The following is an 18131-nucleotide window of genomic DNA, read 5'->3' as shown; positions in this document are numbered from 1 at the left end:
TTTGTTCAAGGACCCTAGGTAAGGACCACATCCTATACCACAAACAAGTGCCCAGCTACCTGCCATAGAAAGTAGATCTGACAAAGGGGGCAGCACTAGGCCACAACTTCAACATATATAGTAAAACATACTTATATTACATATATACAAAAATATATATAGTAAGTGTCCTGGTTGCCAATCCTGAGTTAAACCATGACAAGTATGCTTCCTTGCAACTTTCAATCAGTAGCTCTCTGAACCCTAACTACCCCATTTTACAGAAGAAAATTCAAGGAAAAAACACAGTCTAAAACCAGGTAACAGGTGTCTCTATAGGCAGTGAATTACCATTAAAAGACATAGACAGATATTTCCCCATAGTGGTTCCAACCTTGCTTATCTTAATTTAAAGCAAGAAAGCAGAAGAAAGTCTCCTGGTTTGATGCATTATCCACTGGTCCAAAGTCCAGTGGGGACATCTAGTGATAAACACTGCTCTGCAGCTTCTGTGTGAGGCGATGCCTACTGACAAGCTTGTAGGCTGATCCCAGGTGTCCATGCAGAAAGGACTTAAGCTCCCTAAGAAGCAGAGGCCTGCCAGGCAGAGGTTACTGTGAGGGGGACAGGGCTGCTGCCGCTGGCTCTAGTCTAAGTGCAGCCTGTGAGGTAATGTGAATTCCTTGGCTTCCAAGGGAGCACCTGAATTCTTTGGAAACCACAGGAATCCAGCACTGAAAAGGTAAATATCCCAATGGAGCCCGTGCTAATTAAGAAGCCAGGCTACCGAAGGAGGGGGTGCTGCACACTTTGAGGCTGAGGGGGATGAGCTCAGGCGGCTGGATAGAAGCCGGTGGCAGCTTCTGTGAAGCCCAGCTGTCTACCACACCATTGCAGGAACTTGTGTGTCCCTCTGGAAAGTCTCCCCAGCTGCTGCTCCCTGAGCACTTTGCAAGAACATCTGGTTTTCAGCTCAGTTTTGCCTTTTTCTTTTATTTTTTTTTAAATCTATTTTTCAAATTCAGTGTAAATCTGACTAAGGATTTCCTGCCAGGCTAGAAGCCTCCCACTCATTCACGGTTAGAAATAAGGTTGCCTAAACCAGGTAGTTTAGCCAAAAAGTAGGCTATAGAGAAGTCTTCCCACAATACGGAGCCATTTCACTAAGAATTTCCCACACCACGTGTCAAATTCCCATTATATCTGCAGGCACTAAGCAAGACATCCACCAGGCTCCTTTCCATCCCACAAGATGGTACACAGAAGGAGAGAAAGTCAGACAGGAGAGACAGAGGCATCCTGAGCTGACAAAATGAAGAAGGCTGACAAACAGCACAAGCTATTCCTGGCCCCATGTCCTCTTCAGCTGTACTTCAGACACAAGTCAGACTTGTTATTCTCTCCTTGCATGGATGCCCCTCCAAAAACCAGCATAATCCACCAATTCAACAGTTGGCTGTAAGAGCAGCCTTCAGACTTCCAGATAACTAGGGCTTGGTAAGTCACCTTCAAAACCATGTCAAAATTTCTAATTAAGACTGTAGTTTATTAACAATGCACCTCTTATTCATACTAGGATAGAAAAGGTATGTCAAAAAATATATTCCATTACATATTTTAGAAGTCTCAGATAAATAAAACTACTTAGATTTTTAACATATGATCAGATGAGTATTTACACCCTCAGGAAAACCTGGACCAAGCTTGCTAAGTCGTTCTCCAAACTTACACCTTTGATGCAAAGGTCCCAGCTATAGTTCTCCAGGTTGTGAATCACAGATGGCCTATCTAGATGATAATTTCCCTTTCCAGTACCAAGTTACTAAGTGTCTGCCAATTTAACAGATTTATGGCAGCACACTTTGTTGGTTTTTTTTAAAGATATGTACTAGAAAAGAGTTCAACACCACATTTTTCAATCTTAAGTCACCCAGTGCTGCTTTATGACTCAAGCACAGCTTCAGCCTTATTTCAAGCCTCAAGAAAGAAAACCCCCACCCACTCCATCCAAACAGACAGCTAAATATCCCAAAACAAATCTATTAGCAGTGTTTCTGCTAGAGGTGGAACCACACCCAAAATATGCAAGAGGAGGTTTGATAGAGTTTGGGGGAGGCAAGACCAGGAAAGTAATATTGTAATGAAAGATGAAAACAGAACACAGTGAGGAGAGCTGCTATACTGGACCTTGTTCTCACCAACAAGGAGGGGCTGGTGGAGAATATGAAGCTTGAGGGCAGCCTCAGCTGCAGTGACCATGAAATGGTAGAGTTCAAGATCTTTAGGGCAGCAAGGAAGGCGCACAGCAAGCTTGCTACCCGGGTCTTCAGGAGAATAAACTTTGGCCTCTTCAGGGACCTGCTTGGTGGAATATCATGGGGTAAAGCCCTGGAGGGAAAAGGAGCCAAACAGAGCTGGTTAATATTCAGGGATCACCTCTTCCAAGCTCAGGAGCAGTGCATTCCAACAAAGAGGAAGTCAGGCAAAACCACCAGGTGGCCTGCATGGATGAACAAGGAGCTCCTGAACAAACTCAAACACAAATAAGAACCTGAAGATGCACAAGTCCATGGGACTTGATGGGATATACACAAGTCCTGAAGGAACTGGTGAATGAAGCTGCTAAGACACTATTAATCATATTTGAGAAATCATGGCAGTCTGGTGAAGTTCCCACTGGATGGAAAAGGAGAAATATAACCACCATTTTTAAAAAAGGAAAAAAGGAAGACCCAGGGAACTACAGGCCAGTTGGTCTCACCTCTGTGCCCAGCAAGATCATGGACCAGATCCTCTTGGAAACTATGTTAAGACATATGTGACAGTCAGCATGGCTTCATTAACCGTAAATCATGATTGACAGGTGGTCTTCTATGACAGGGTTACACCATTCATGGATAAGACAAGAGCAACTCTACCTAGAATTCTGCAAAGCATTTGACACCGTCCCACATGACATCCTCATCTCTTAATCAAAGTGACATGGACTTGACAGATGGACCACTTGGTAGATAAGGAATTGGCTGGACAGTCATACTTAAAGAGTTGTGATCAACAGCTCAATGTCCAAGTGGACATCAGTGGTGAGTGGTGTTCCTTGGCGGTCAGTACTGGGACTAGAGATGTTTAACATCTTTGTCGGTGACAAAGACAGTGGGATTGAGTGTATCCTCAGCAAGTTTGCCAATGACACCAAGCTGTGTGGTGTGGTCGGCACGCTGGAGGAAAAGGATGCCATCCAGAGGGATCTTGACAGACTTCAGAGGTGGGTCCACCCACTTCACTGCGTGAAGTTTAAAAAAGCTAAGTGCAAGGTACTGCACCTACAAATACAGGCTGGGCAGAAAATGGGTTGAGAGCAGCCCTGAAGAAAAGGACTGCTTTTCAGTTGATGAGAAGCTTGACATGAGCTGTCAATGTGCACTTGCAGCCCAGTAAACCAACCATATTCAAAAGAAGCACAAACAGATGGCTGAAGGAGGTAATTCTTCACTTTTACTCCACTCTCATGAGACCCCACCTGGAGTACTGTGTCCAGTTCTGGGACTTCCAACACAAGAAGGACTTAGAGCTGTTGGAGAGAGCCCAGAGGAGCACCATGAAGATGATTCAAGGGCTGGAGCACTTCTCCTATGAAGACAGGCTGAGAGAGTTGGGGGTTTTCAGCCTGGAGAAGAGAAGGCTCCAAGGAAGCCTTATAGCAGCCTTCCAGTACCTGAAAGGGCTATAGGAAACCTGGGGAGGGAATTTTACAAGGGCATATAATGACAGGATGAGGGATAATGGTTGTAAACTGTAAAGAGGAGAGATTTAAATTAGGTATTAGGATGAAATTATTTAGTGCAAAAGTGGTGAGGCACTGGAATAAGTTGCCCAGAGGACCTGTGGATGCCCCCTCCCTGGAAGTGTTCAAGGCCAGATTGGATGGGGCTTTAAGCAACCTGGTCTAGTGGAAGGTCTCCCTGCCCATACAGGGGGGGGTTGGAACTAAGTGATCTTTAAGTTCCCTTCCAATCCAAACCATTCTATGATTCACCAATACCATTATTAGTAACTCTCCAGAAGTCTGACACCTGACACTGCTGACCTAAGGCTCTGTCCCTACTAAATATAGCTTATTCCATAGGGAGTGGAATAGCTACAAAAGGAATCTATTTAGTATCAGTACTTCCTAATTTCTTCTCAATATTCTTTTAGGAGATGTACAAAAAAAAAGCTTTGAGATCAGTATCTTCCTGAAAAATTGCATTGAAAAAAGACAACTTTGGCCAGGGCAAACCAAACAGTTCTTGCGTATTTTAGGCAAAAATCAAGCAACAATAGCTGAAGGCATGTTACACACCTCTGGGTGCACAGCCTTCACATCTCCTTCAAAGGAGACTTTTTTCACTCTTCTGCATGGAAAGTATAACACAAGTTACACATGCTGGATCCATAATCCCTTTCTTCTCAGCACTGAAGCCTCACATTCCACCCTAGATCATGTCATGACAAGTCCAGCTGTGCCAAGAGAAATCAGGCCTAAGGAAGTATATAGTGAAACATCACAAATGTGTATTATACCAAGTCTGTTCCTTTTAAAGAACATTGCATTTTATGGTTTCCTGATAGATCTCCTTTTCTGGTAGAGGTCACCAGCTTTACTGAAACAGATTTCTCTTCTACTTGGAATATGCAAAGCATAACACTGGAAGGCAACATTACCTTTCAGACAGACTAAGAAAAAGGGAAAAAGCAAATTAAGAGAACAACCCAGAAGAGGTCACCCTGACTACACTTCAAAGACTACTCACCTTCAGAAAGCAAACTCAAAACATGGAAGTCAGCAGAGTACACCACAAGCACTAGTGGAGGTCCTGAGAACAGATTCCTTTGTTCTGCTGATAGGTTCCCCTTTACATTGCTTCAATACCACCTTTGATTCCAAGCCCTGATCTTACCCCCCAATTTTCTGCAACGAATTACTTCCACTCTTTACCAGTGTAGGGTTTTTTTCTTAGGTAAAGAATAAAAACCAACTTCAACTCCCAAAGATTAAAGCATTCCTTCCTCTCCACACAGCTGAAGTTCCATCCCAGCTTTAAACCAAAGAATTACACAATATGAGCAGTAAAAGAGTCTCTCACAGCATTTAATTCAGTCGTAAAATGGATGGCAAAAAGCTAAATAGCAAGACAGAATCCAGTAGTTCCAGGTCCTTTACCTCTCACCAACTGAATTCGCAAATCCAGGGTATAGGAAAAATTCAAACGGCTAAAGCTAAAGACCACTAGTGCCATCTGGAGGCCATACAGAACAGCCCACCTGAAGTTTTCTGTCAACCTCTGCTCACACTCGAGTACTGTCCTCTTTAAAACAGCTTGCCAGCACTCTCTGCACAAACATACAAACTCTAAAGTCAAGTTTAACACTAATTAAATATATTGGTTGGAATACATTCATACCTAACATATGAAAGCATTCACCTACAAGTGTTTCTAGAAGCCTTTAGTTGTAGCTGACACTACAGCTGAAATTGCTCAGTGGGGAGTTGAATCTCAGTAACAGAACTAGAGTTACCCTCCAGAGTCAGGACTGTCTTTGGGCAAGAGGTAAAATCTCATTCATGCCAGTCACACGGTTGTGCTGGTTCAGCTGACCATAATACAGAACAGCATTAAGATACCTAGTGCTATAGTTAGTCTCCATATACCAACTACCTCTCTGAGAGAGCTGTAAAATGAGATGTAATCTGAAGGATAACTACCATTAGCAATGCTGTGGTGTCCCATACACATACATTCTACTTGCCATACAGGTGGACATGTGATTTGCAAATATTACTGCCACATGGGATCTTACCAAGATGGAGAGTCCAGAACTGTTGAGACCAATGTTTCTGAATGGATACCCAGAAAGAAACTTACTTGCTCACTCTTTAAAGCTCTAGAGATTAGTATTTTGAACATCAAAAGGACAAAGAAATTCAGTGAGCCAGCAACTAAGTTATCAGGTAGGGACACTGGCTCACAAACTCAAATAAATTAATTGTCTCAAGAAAACTTTTACCTAGGATAGCCTGGGTGATCTATAGTCTTGCTACTTGTAGGACCTCCTGGACTAATCTTCCATTAAGGTATTTCCAGGCACATGAAGGATAAAATACTTATTTGGAGCAGCAAGCACCATTTTTCCAAGAGCAAATCAGATCTGATGCCTATTGATTACTTCTAGGATGACACGAATGGTTCTGGGGACAAAGAGAGAGCAGAGGATGGCATGGCTCAGACCTGAGCACTCAAATGACCCCTGTAAAGCTAGGGGAATGGGCTAACAGAACCCTCATGAACTTTTGCAAAAGCAAATACCTAAGTCTTGCACCTGAGAGGAACAACCATATAAAGCAGCTGTGCAGAACAGACAAGTAGTGCTGGTGGACAACAAGCTGACCACGAATTAGCACACTTTGCGCCTTTGCAACAAAGAAGGCTAACTACATGCTGGGCTGTATTAACAGAAGTATAACCAGTAATTTGAGGGAAATAATTACCAGCTTTTACTTGTGAATGCTTAGCAAGCACTGGACACACATCTGGAATGTAGTGTCCAGTTATGAGCTCCGCAAGAGAAGCAGAAGTACTGACTGAGTGGTGGAAGTCTGGCAGAGAGCTATTAAAATGGGCTGAAAAACACATTGTACAAGGAGAAACGGGTTGTTTAGCTTGCAGATAAAAAGGCTAAGAATAGATCTAACTGCTGTGTTTAAATCCTTGCTGCATGGCTGTAAGGACAGAGCCAGACTTTTCTCAAAGGTGCACATCAGGACAAGAGGCAACGGTCAAACTGCAACAAGGGAAATTGTTAAGATATAAAAAACACATGCATTCACAGTGAGAATGACGAAACATTGGAACAGGCTGTCAGGAAAGACTGTGGAATTTCCATTCTGAAAAATATTGAAACTTGATGGTGTAAGGCCCTAGAGCACCTACCCAAACTTTGAAGAAGGTCTTGTCTTGAGAAGAAGGTTGGTCTAAAAATCTCCAGGCTTCCCCTCTCACTTAAATAATCTGATGATTCTGTCTTAAGGGATTCACTAGAACTGTCTGGCCAGTGTATTTCAGTCAAAAGAACATATTTGTTTCCTTCCTCATTTCCTTCCCTAAGCCTTTAAAATTACTAGAATTGTTAAAACAAAACAAAACAAGCATACACATTGTCACATACACATCCCCCCCCCAGCAAAAAATGTTACTCTACTGTCAGGGACAAAAATGCTATCTATCATGGAATTGGCACACTGACCCAGATGAGCTACTCCTTCCTGCCCTGCTTTAGGGAAACAATATGTTCACGGTACCTTCACTGACAGAGACAACATCACAACACACCAGAAGGGGATCTGTTCAATTTAAAAGAGGATATTTATCGTGACATCATTAATAATATATCCTTTTGGATTCAGTATCTGCTTTGTGTAAAGATAAGCTGGATTCACTATCTGCTTGAGTCATGCAGGCTTGAACACCAGAGATATTCTCTCTGGGTATGTCAGATGTGCCTACAAGACAGATGCAGCGTTGCTTAAAACTGTTGCAGAAGAAAGAACCATCCTATGATCCTCTCTTCCTAAACACTACTGCAGTTAAGTTTCTGGACTGTTGGAAAGTCAGAGGGGTGATTATTTCAAATGTTAGTTTCTACAGGCATGTATTTTGCTAAACTTCTGTGATTAAAAGAAATGGATATTTTTGGTAGATAAGTGCTCCTCTTGGGAATCCTCAGTATCTTTCATGACTTACATGCAAATAAAATTTATGTCTTGCAGGATAAGAACACTGAACTAGTCTCAATCCACTTACTCAATACTGTAGAAAACAAAAATACTTAAAATTTAGAAGAGCAGTTCAAAGCATGAAAACAAAGGCAAATACACCCAACAACACATCTCCAGCTGATTTTGTCTTTAGGATTAAACCAAAATTGAGAAAGTTTAGATTCCTTTCACCTTGAAGGACAGAGGAGCACAAAGGGACTGAGGGTCCGAAGAGGTTTCAAGAAGAACCCAGCCTTGAGAATGACCACACACGAGGGGGTGTGTGGCCACTCAACCCTTAAAGAGTCAAACACTTGTTTTATTTATTACATATGTAATAAAGACCCTCACTAAAGATACTATAATCTATGTAAAGAAAACTGATGGGACACAGTATTATGAAGTATCATATATTTAAACTCTGCAGAACTCCCTAACTGGCACTTTCCTCATTTGCTACTGTGTCAGAAATACAGAGGCAAGCCAAGATATCTCTGGATCATCAAGTGCAGGTACATTGAAAAAGAAGAAACCTCCCCTACCTGACCAATCCTTCCTCGTAGAGATAGATGACAAGCGGATCATAGGATGTAACGAGAACATAGAGGCGCACATCAAATTTGAAATCTGAAATACAGTTGCCAAGAGTCAGTGACTGCAAATACCTTCCAGATATCATATCCAGTTGAGGAATTTCCACAGATCTTGAGAGCAATAAACAATTATCTACTGCTAACATAGGTTCCTGAAGCTTTCCCAGTTGAAAAGCTTCTAGATTTTAATCCATTCTCTCATTAGATTTTGCTGGTACCAGAAGAAGACAGACCACTCAATTGTTCAGATTAATTCCTGCAAACATTGCAGAGATCCTCAGGTGCGAGGTTGGAGGAAGAGAGAAAAGCAATTCCTAAACACACTCACCATCTATGAGCAGAGGGTTGGTGATGTAACGAGAAACCAGGATGTTGTCTTCCAGGACAATCTGGTCTGGCTACAGAAGAACAGAGAATCCAAGAGTGAAAAAACAGGAGGCTTAAGGAGTAAGATTACTAGATCAAACCCACCATATTTTCTAGCCTGTCTCTCCTAAAGCCACTTTGCATCACTAACTATGTCTAGGAAGGGAGGAAACAGAAACAAAATTCAAAAACACCACTGTCAGTCACAATATACTTAGGGTAATTAAATGTTACCCAGAAGCCTGGGAATGATTACACATACAAAAAAACTGCCCATTGAATCCTTCAGTTAAGTGCTCCTTAGAGTAGAATATAGATTTAACAACCACAGGACAATGATGTAAAATAGGCTGGAAAAAAACACATCTAAGATGCAACTTGCATTCTGTTTGGTTCTCAAGTGCTTAACCAAATACATGGAGGAGAGGTTTGAAGGAGCATGGAAGGAGTATGTAACTACAGTTGGTGAGGAAGTTACCAGTGAAGAAAACAACTCCTCAACTTGTGCTCTTTATAGCTAGATCCCAGGCTGCTATCCAACCTTTTTGCCTACATGAGTAATTACCTTCTATTGAGGAGGTTCAGGTCATATCAGGGGCTACTGCACCAGAAAGACATTACCCCTCTAGCTCAGAACAGAAAGCTATGTCTATGACAAACATACGTTGCTGAGTTATGGGATCTGTCGAGAAAACCTTTTGCTGTATGCAAGCCTTGTTCCTGCAATCAGTTTTAACTACTCATACAAACATTTTCTTGCCTTCAGTTTGCAAAAGAGCAAAGTGAACCCCATAATCCTGCCCCTCTTCAGTTTCGCATGTATTCAGCCATATCACCAGCATCATGAGCAGGAAGGCGAGACATACAGAGTGCACAAACAAAATGTGAGGGAACAAGTTCAGCTTCCGTGAGCTCATCACACAAAAGTGACATCCCTTTTATTACAGATCAGAGAAATTCAAAGGTTTCTTTTCTTGAGGCTTTTTTGTTGTTTTTAAACACTTTTGTGATGAGATTCTGGAAGACACTAACTCCCTTAATGGCATGACACTGAAGGAAACTGAAGTCTTTAAGCCAAACTAGCTGAAATGTTTCTGGAACAGATATACACAAAAGGAGACTGTATAGTCCCAGAAGGACTGTAAAGTCTCAGAAGAGGCTTTTCCCCAAGTTCGTGGCCAAATGCCATATAAGCCTGAGCTCGTTCTTCTCTTTCAAGCAAAGAAAAAGCTGAGTGCAGCTCTGGAAATACTTACCTCATACACTTGGCACATTCCTCCCTTATTTTATGGGAAATGATCCAAGTAGAGAATAGATGAGGCAATGTGACCCCTTCAGTGCAGGGGAGGCTAAAGGGGTTTGAGTGAGTGAAAACAAAATGACTCACCCATCAGTTTTCTGCTGAGAATATTTACTGGAATCCCCTCGTGTTTGGCTCCTGCCGAGTTGTATTTGTTACCTATGACAACCTAACTCCCTGCAAAGCCCAAAAAGGGCAAAATACACTATTACCAGCACATTGAATTCAAAGAACCATCCCCATTAAACCTCAGTAAGGGCACACTAGTGTTTAGATAACACAGTTCAAAGATGGATACAGATCCTACTGTATCACATAAGGTTTCCTTTTAACAGCTCTTCCCCCTGGAAAAGACAAGGACAGGAAGACTGTTTGAGGACTGTTTAGATTGTGCAGGGAAATAAGAGTAGTTCTGGGAATCTTCCCAAGGCCTGCAGCTTACTGTCAGTCACAAGGAAAGCATGAAGCAGCACAGCTTCCTAAAGTATCTCAGGGAACGTGAACTTGATCCTAATAAACTAGGATTTTAAGGTAGATTGGCAAGGCAAGCACAGCATACCAAGAAATAGACTGCTTTCAGTTACTCAGCACAGGCCTAGGCAGGTTGTGCCAGCTGCTCAGGACTGTTGAACTGCTCACCAATGTACAGTTGAAATCCAAAGCAGAGCCAATGTCTGCTTAGAAGTTTCCATGCCCCTTGTCTAGAAGCTGGCATAGTTTTGCACATAGTGTTACTGAAGAGCAGTCCTTCTGCTGAACACTTACATTGTTTATCAGGTAGACGCCTCGACCCCTGGAAGATGCCACAGGTTTCACTATCCATGGGCCTCTGTCCTTAGAATAGGTATCTGGTTGAAAGAAAACAGTACAAATATGAAAAATCTTCCATTTCACTTATTTACAGAGAAGCAAGAATAAAAAATATTGCCTATGGTAAAAGCTTTAAAGAACTCAATAGTGAGATCAACTCTACTTTTTTATGTCCTGTTTTATCCCTTGGGACTCACTGTAGTCATCACAGTCTCCCCCTGAAGCTCCTCCTGCTGCTCCAATAGATAAGTTTTTCTGCCTAGGCCTCTGGCACTTCTCTCTCCCAGATACCAGTCAGAGGTATCATTAAGTTATCATCAACAACATTGTACACACAAAGAAAGCTTAATTCTGAAGCTTTCAGCTCACATCAGTTTCTTGAGGACCTTACACAGGCATGGAGGACACAGAATAGAAACTATATAAAGAAATCATATCAGCCTTTTCCACTGTCTTTCCAGCTTCCTCCAATTTTGTTGCCCTAACTATTGGCTGAGATATTATAAATCATTCCCTTACCCCTAACCAGTTATTTTGCTTTAAGTCTGGGCATCATCAGCCATTCACTTACTGCAGAAGTCCTGGTACTCTGTGGGGAGGATGAAGGTCTGAGGTAAGATATGGAATGTCTTGAATCCATGGGCCAGCTGCATACGACTGACATTCTTGTATAGTCTGTCCTTTCGCGTCAGTTCATACGACCTGAAGTCCCAAAACAAGAGACCGTATCTATTTTTAACCCACACTAAAAATCCCCACATTACAGCAACCTTTCATCCTAGTTACTAAAGCATCTGTAGCCTTCTCAGATGCCTAAACCCTGACCTGCAACTACTGTTTTACTGTCTCTGTCCTATGGCCATCTTAATATCCATTCTCATTTGTAGCACTTCTTGCAATTTCAAAGACACACTGAAGCACACAAATTGTTACAATAGCATTCGTAAACTTAAGCAGGTAACAAATTACTATCTCTGTAAATAAGAACTTTAAGCCCTGAATACTTTACTTATACAACCAAATAAAAAAAATACTAGAAATCCAGTACTTGGGCTACAGACAAGCACTTCAACTCACATATTATTTCCCCAAAACCCTGAAGACTGCTCAGAATGAAGACAGCATGTGACACAGACCCAGTCCACTGGGATTTTACAGTATCATGCATACTCTACTTTTTTTTTTTAGAGATACCTATGTTCAGATTTTTGAAAACCATCACAAAGATGTTCAGCAAAACACATTTTCCTTACCTAGGGAAATGATTGACTTTCTGAATATCTGTAAGGGAACGCAGCAAGTAGGGTTTCAAGTGTGATCCTGTCCACATAAGATTATAATTGCTGCTACTAGGGTGCACCTAAAAAGCAAAATAAAAACACCAGCCACATAGAAACATACAACTAATGAAAAACACCACCACTTGTCCTACAGACCATGACCTTATGTCTATAAGAGCAAAGCAATTTAACACAATCTCCTCTACCCATCCCTACTATTAGGGAAACTCCTGTCCTAAGCTACTATACAGTGGTGCTGGGAAATAACCATGGCATACTTTCCTAAACAAATAGTGGATTTATTTTTTTTTATAGACTGTTTAAACCCAATTTGTAAAGCATTTTAATTTATTCAGGAAACTTGTGAGATCAATTCCTTAACTTGGTATTATTCAGAAGAAAATCTATCATACACACATCTCTCTCATATTCTCCTTAGCTGCTTATAGGATATTTTTTAGAGTAAGACAGGTGCTAGAAGAGAAATGTGAAACACTACATCAATCCTTCAGTGAGCTTGCAAAGGCTGACAGATTAAATCCTTTAGATCTTCTCAAGGGTGTGAGATAACACTTGAAAACCAAGAGAGGAAAAAACACATGACCCAACTTGAGCATCCTTTTTCCCCTAATTTTGCTTAAGGCTAAAAGGTACTCCTTGGAGAAAGCAAAATCACAACATATTTCCTGCCTTGTATGACAGACAAGAGCATGTTAAAAAAAAAACAACACAACACACAAGGGGGTCCACAGCAACTCCCTGGTTCTAACCCTGCAGAGTAAAAAAAACAAGCACAAAAAACACACACACAAAAAAATCATCATAATCTCCTCCCAGCTTAGCACACAAGCAGACTTGAAGCTCATTGCACTCACCTCATGGAATCCATGGGCAGCCAGAATGTTCCGAACCAGACGGCTGTCTGTTCGCACAATCTTATAGGACATGTGGTATCGTTCTGTTAGGAGGGAAGAGACAAGATGTAAGAGTCTGCTCCTGGGAAAATAAACCGCAGTTACCGATACTACCAAAGGAGAGAGAAGAGCACCACAGGACTCAGCACGGTACAGCTACACTTCATCCACAGCAGAGCAATCAAACAGTAGCAGCACATAACAGACACCAGGTGGTAGGAAATGCCCGTCTATCTCTCTGAGCATTAACTCCAATGGTGGCCTTGAACTGACTTGCATCAGGCCTTAGGTCAAGTATTTCTGCATCACTGAACCCTATGATAATAAAACACAGCACATCCTAACAAATGCCCAGGCACTTTTTTTTTAAATCAGCTTTTCATATAGACTGCTTTCTAACACTGCTTTGTAGCACTCCAAACATTATTTCAGCTCTCTCTTCTCTATTCAAGATTGGTATTCCTACATAAATGTAATCATGCCATATGCCCCTCACTGACATGGCTAGCTTATATGGCCACTTTTTAGATATTGAAAATTCAAAATAAAACCTTGAATTTTTGTTCACAGCTCATTCACCTGTCCTGATCTTCCAATAAATAACTACAAAAAATGGTAGAAAAAAAAAGGAAGGGAAAAAAATAAAAAAAAAAAAAAGAAAATCACTATCCAAGTAGAAAGTCATAAAAACTAAAGCAGTAAGCAACTCTAAGGTAGAAGATAGAGAAAGCAAGTAGGTAGACTACAGGCCAGTTGTCATACAGCAGGATGTGGTGATCCATAAAAGAGTTCAAATATAGTAGAGGCACAAATTGCAACTCTAGAATACAGAATCGTTTGAAAAATGCACTTTACAAATTGGCTCAAACTTAGAACAGGAAGATGAAGATTAGCTTAAACCTCAAGAAATATGTTTTACCAATAAAACTAAGTCTAAATTAAAAAGTAAGAAGTATAATCTGGGACCAAAGTCCAAGGAAATTTAACAACTTGCACTATTCAGATGTAGACTTGTTAAACCACCAAAAGCCTCGACCTCCTGAGAAAAAGCAGAAGTGACGCCACACTCCAGTTAGGACACAAGTTACAATTACCAGTAGCTTCTGCCACCATTTAAGCATGTTTTTAGATCACATGAAAAGGATCATAAGTTTCCACACAAATCACCTTCTCCAGCTCTTACGCCAACGAACCAGAAGCATTTTTGCTTGGATAGGATATTAAAAATAAGGGCATTAATTACCTAAGAAAGGGAGAAGCAAGAGAAGAAGTGTCAGCATCTTCACAAAAAGAAGCTGAGTAGATTTTAGCTTTTCTCCAACTCAGCACATCCAGAATGAGCTCCCAGCTGTACACACCTGCAAGTACTAAAACTCTTGCAATCCCAAGTGACTGTTCATAACAACTCTGCCTCTTCTTTAGAGGCTCTCCCTCAGCTGACACTAAACAGGCTTGGTCTCTCAACTCAAGTGCTGCCAGATCAGCAATCATTTTGCTTATGGTCTTACTCATAGTGAGGCTGTAGATGCAGAGTTTTGTTACTACACCTCACTACTGTTGTTACTACTGTGGGGCTGGCTGTTCTATTTCCCACTGAAATCCTCTCAAAACTCATTGCAATTATTTAAGTCCTTAAGCACCAAGTAGTGAATTTTTATTCTGGTCATAAGTTCTAGCATGGCCTCCAAGTTTGATTTGCAAGCAGACAGTGCAAACTCAAATCACATCAAGACCAAATGGAGGGACAAACACAGATACTTGTCACAACCCAAAGATGTGATAAACATTCACCAACTGATCAAGCATCACCAAACAGCTCAGTGCTCAGAGACAAGAGGATTGTAATTTCCTTCCTACCATGTTTGCTTCCCACCACAAATAGAAGGAAACATTCAAGTAAAAGATTTTCTCCTCATGCTTTGAGGCCAAAAGCCAGCACAGTTGCACCCACCTCCAATTAAGCGGAGGTAGCTGTCGTTGGTCAGAATGGCTTCAGCATGAAACACCAAGACCGGGATCCGTCTGCAGCCGCCACCAGTCCACTTGATACATGGATGATCCCTGAAATGGCAAGACAGTATAAGCAACTGCTGAGCCTCATACACACACTGATTCTCCATACTTGCCTACCTCGCCTGTGGGCAGGACACAGGCAAACACACTGTGGGAAAATAACAAAAGATGGGTGAGGACTGTAAACATGCTCAAGTGACCTGCAGCTGGGGTGTAGAAAAATACATGTATCAGTCTAGTCACTGTCTGTCCTTGTGTGTTTGACAAGTAGAACACACGTGTCCAGATAACACAGGCCTGCGTGATAGACTTAGACACACTCTATTGAACATGCTTGAGGTTCCTGCCCTGCTGTGGGAATGATCAAAGCACAGTGGTAAACTACACCTGCATGACTCCCAGAAAAACAGGCACAAACAGGAGGTTCAGTGATCCTCTAGCAAGGACTGAGCTCCACAGTGCCTGTATCCCTCTGCTTGGGTGCTGCTTTGGGACTGTCCCAGTTGGCAAGGTAACGAAAAGAAATTTACTGTTTGCATTTCAGCCATGGCTTTGTGGTTGTTCCTGTTTCAACACAAAAACACCAGGTGTGCTTGGTACTTAGCTATAAAGGGAATCTTCCAGATCACCATCTTTGTGGGTTGGTCTTGCCAAAATCAGAGTTCTGTTTAATTAGTATTTCTTTCACTGAGTGTAATCTGGGAGAAACCCCATTAATTTTGACAGTTACAGTCATCTGGATTTGTAGCCTGAAAACAGGATCTACAACTCAGGATACAGTTTCTAGTCTCCAGTTGAAGAACTGCAAATCAGTGCGTGCCACCTTGTTGTAATCCTGGACTCTGAAGATCACAAAAAAGCATGAATGTAGAGCTTGAGAGACTATAACTGGCCTGGCTCAACATAACAGATAAACTTGTGTGTTCTTCCTTTTAGTTTCTGCCAGATACAGTGGAATGTAAGCCCAGAATTCAAGCACAATGCCCCCAGCCACCCGCTCAAGCTACAAGGTTCCAAGATACACTGATAGTTCTGTCCAAAGTAGCAGGACTACATTAGGAACCATCATCTCCTCAGAGGAGTTAAGGACACACACATAAACAAATTCAGATCTGTTAAATACAATCCTAAAAATCACAGAAAGGAAACCTGTCAACTTCCCTAAGCAAATAAAACTCAGACTGCTTATTACTCACTGTGCAAGGAAACAGAAACTTGAAAAAGTTAACAGAAGGCAGAGAATGAGGGATTGGAGAGACACATCTTAGACTGACAGAGACACCCAGAAGCATTTGTCTATAGAACGTGCAAGATTACTGTCTGTCAAAGGTTTGGAGAACTACATAAGACAAAATTGTTCCTGCACTTAGAAGACAGGAACAGAGATAAAAGGGCAACTTTCTGATGCTAGGACAAGTTAGTACTCTTAGGTGTAACCTTGGTGCTCTTAATTAAGTTATCAGCCAGACAAATTAACTTCACAGCACTTGTACCTGCTTCTACCACCACTGAACTAAAAATAAAAAAGATAATAAAAAGAAAATCAACTACTGAGATGTAATTAGCTGGATGGACTGGAAGGGACTTGAGAAGCTTCCAGAATTTACATACAGGCCAAAGCCTTATGTAAGTGGGAAATGAGCTGAGGCAACAGGAGGGGAGTTTACATTAAGCCTGTCCTGGGGATTTGCAGTAAAGCTCAATCCTCCAGGTGACAGTCATTGATTCTTAGCATGACCCTTGGTCACTTGATGCAGATACAATGTTATAATTACATTCTAGGTGAAGGCAGTTCTGGAGGTTTCCTGCCATGATGGTCTGGCAAGTCCCAGGCAACTACTAGGTATGAAGCAACAACATTCCTCTATGTCTTAAGTTACTGCAGTTTGCAACTGACACTCAGTCACCATACACAACCAGAAGAAAACAAGCAGCACGTATTAAAGTCCAGCAGAAACTGAAAAGGGATTCCACTCTGGGAAAGAGTAAGGGAACAACTCTTTCACAAGCGAAGAGAAGTTACTAAACAGAGATGGAACAGAGTAGTAAGTAATAAGAACTGTAGGAGTTGAGTTCTCAGAAGGCAATTTTTTTAATAGGACATAAAATATTGCATATCAGTCTACAGAATAGTCCATTTCCATTCTCTGCAGCAAAAACTAAAACCAAGCAAAAAACAAAGCAAAGAACTTTCACTTCCTTCATTTTCTTAAGCATCATCAAGAAAGTTCCCAGGTTAAGAACATTACAGGAAAATATAAATGAAATGACAGACTTCAGAGTATCCAAGGAAGAGCTGCAACTCCAGCACTGATGAATACAGGGGTCTGTTAGGCTATGAATGTAGGTAGCATGCCCCATGCTTGAGGCCCAAACCCATCATCATTTTATAGATAGGAGGAGGGTAAGGAATGCAAGTCTTTGCAGATTAGTACAAATGCTGCAGGAAGCACAGGGAGATTGCTAAGATGTTTTTTCTCCTACTTACTCCAGCTCATCTACATCTTCCTCCTCCTCCTCTGAGGATGAGCCAGTTTCCTCCAGGTCTCGAGCCATCCCAACTGGCATTTCCCTTAGGAGTTTTCATACAGGCTAGTCTCAGTATCCTCTGAGACTCTTTCGGGTAGATTCAAGGGATCTTGTAAGAGCAGTTACCTGCAGCAAAGGATTAAAAACATGAATGCATAGCTGAGCAGGACAGCAAGAGAAAATTAGGTGACTTAACTCCCACCTCCTGTCAATATGTATTTCTCTCAGGACTACCAGCAAGCTTGTTACAGCCTATAAACCACCTCCCAGCCAGGGGAGTGCAGGAAGAAGCATCACCCTTCAGCAGATTACTCTCCCCCTGCCTCTGAGCCGCCCAGGAGCTTACGACTGAGGCGCGTCCCTGCTCTGCGGTGCCTCCGGCCGCAGAACCGCACCGAGCTGCCCGGGCCCGGCCCGGCTCGGAGGGAAACGCCTGCTTGGTCCCGCCGCCGGGACGGCCCCGCCGCCCGGGGTCAGTCGCAACGGCCCCACCAGCCCGAGAACGGCCCTCCGGCCCGGCAGCGCCCAGCGGGGCGGCTGGGGCCCGGCCCA

The 18131-nt window shown here is 42.1% G+C and overlaps 2 protein-coding genes across 2 annotated transcripts in view; one reads left to right on the top strand and one right to left on the bottom strand.

Moving 5' to 3' along the window:
- Positions 1-17618, bottom strand: part of TTLL5 (tubulin tyrosine ligase-like family, member 5) — a 134102-nt gene extending 116484 nt beyond the window's left edge. Inside the window, exons 1-8 of the mRNA XM_009993967.1 lie at positions 17539-17618; positions 14989-15098; positions 12999-13081; positions 12097-12203; positions 11415-11545; positions 10799-10881; positions 8696-8765; positions 8317-8401 (exon numbers count right to left, since the gene is read on the bottom strand). Coding sequence (XP_009992269.1) covers positions 8317-8401; positions 8696-8765; positions 10799-10881; positions 11415-11545; positions 12097-12203; positions 12999-13081; positions 14989-15098; positions 17539-17618 — 749 coding nt within the window. The remainder of the gene's footprint in view (positions 1-8316; positions 8402-8695; positions 8766-10798; positions 10882-11414; positions 11546-12096; positions 12204-12998; positions 13082-14988; positions 15099-17538) is intronic.
- A 174-nt stretch (positions 17619-17792) lies between these two features.
- LOC104385499 (chromosome unknown open reading frame, human C14orf1) overlaps positions 17793-18131 on the top strand; it is a 2703-nt gene continuing 2364 nt past the window's right edge. Inside the window, exon 1 of the mRNA XM_009993966.1 lies at positions 17793-17823. Within this exon, the coding sequence (XP_009992268.1) occupies positions 17793-17823 (31 nt within the window). The remainder of the gene's footprint in view (positions 17824-18131) is intronic.

This window comes from Chaetura pelagica, unplaced genomic scaffold, assembly GCF_000747805.2.
Source record: "Chaetura pelagica isolate M959 unplaced genomic scaffold, ChaPel_1.0 scaffold11, whole genome shotgun sequence".
Taxonomy (NCBI): domain Eukaryota; kingdom Metazoa; phylum Chordata; class Aves; order Apodiformes; family Apodidae; genus Chaetura; species Chaetura pelagica.
This window is presented reverse-complemented; position numbering and strand designations above follow the sequence as displayed.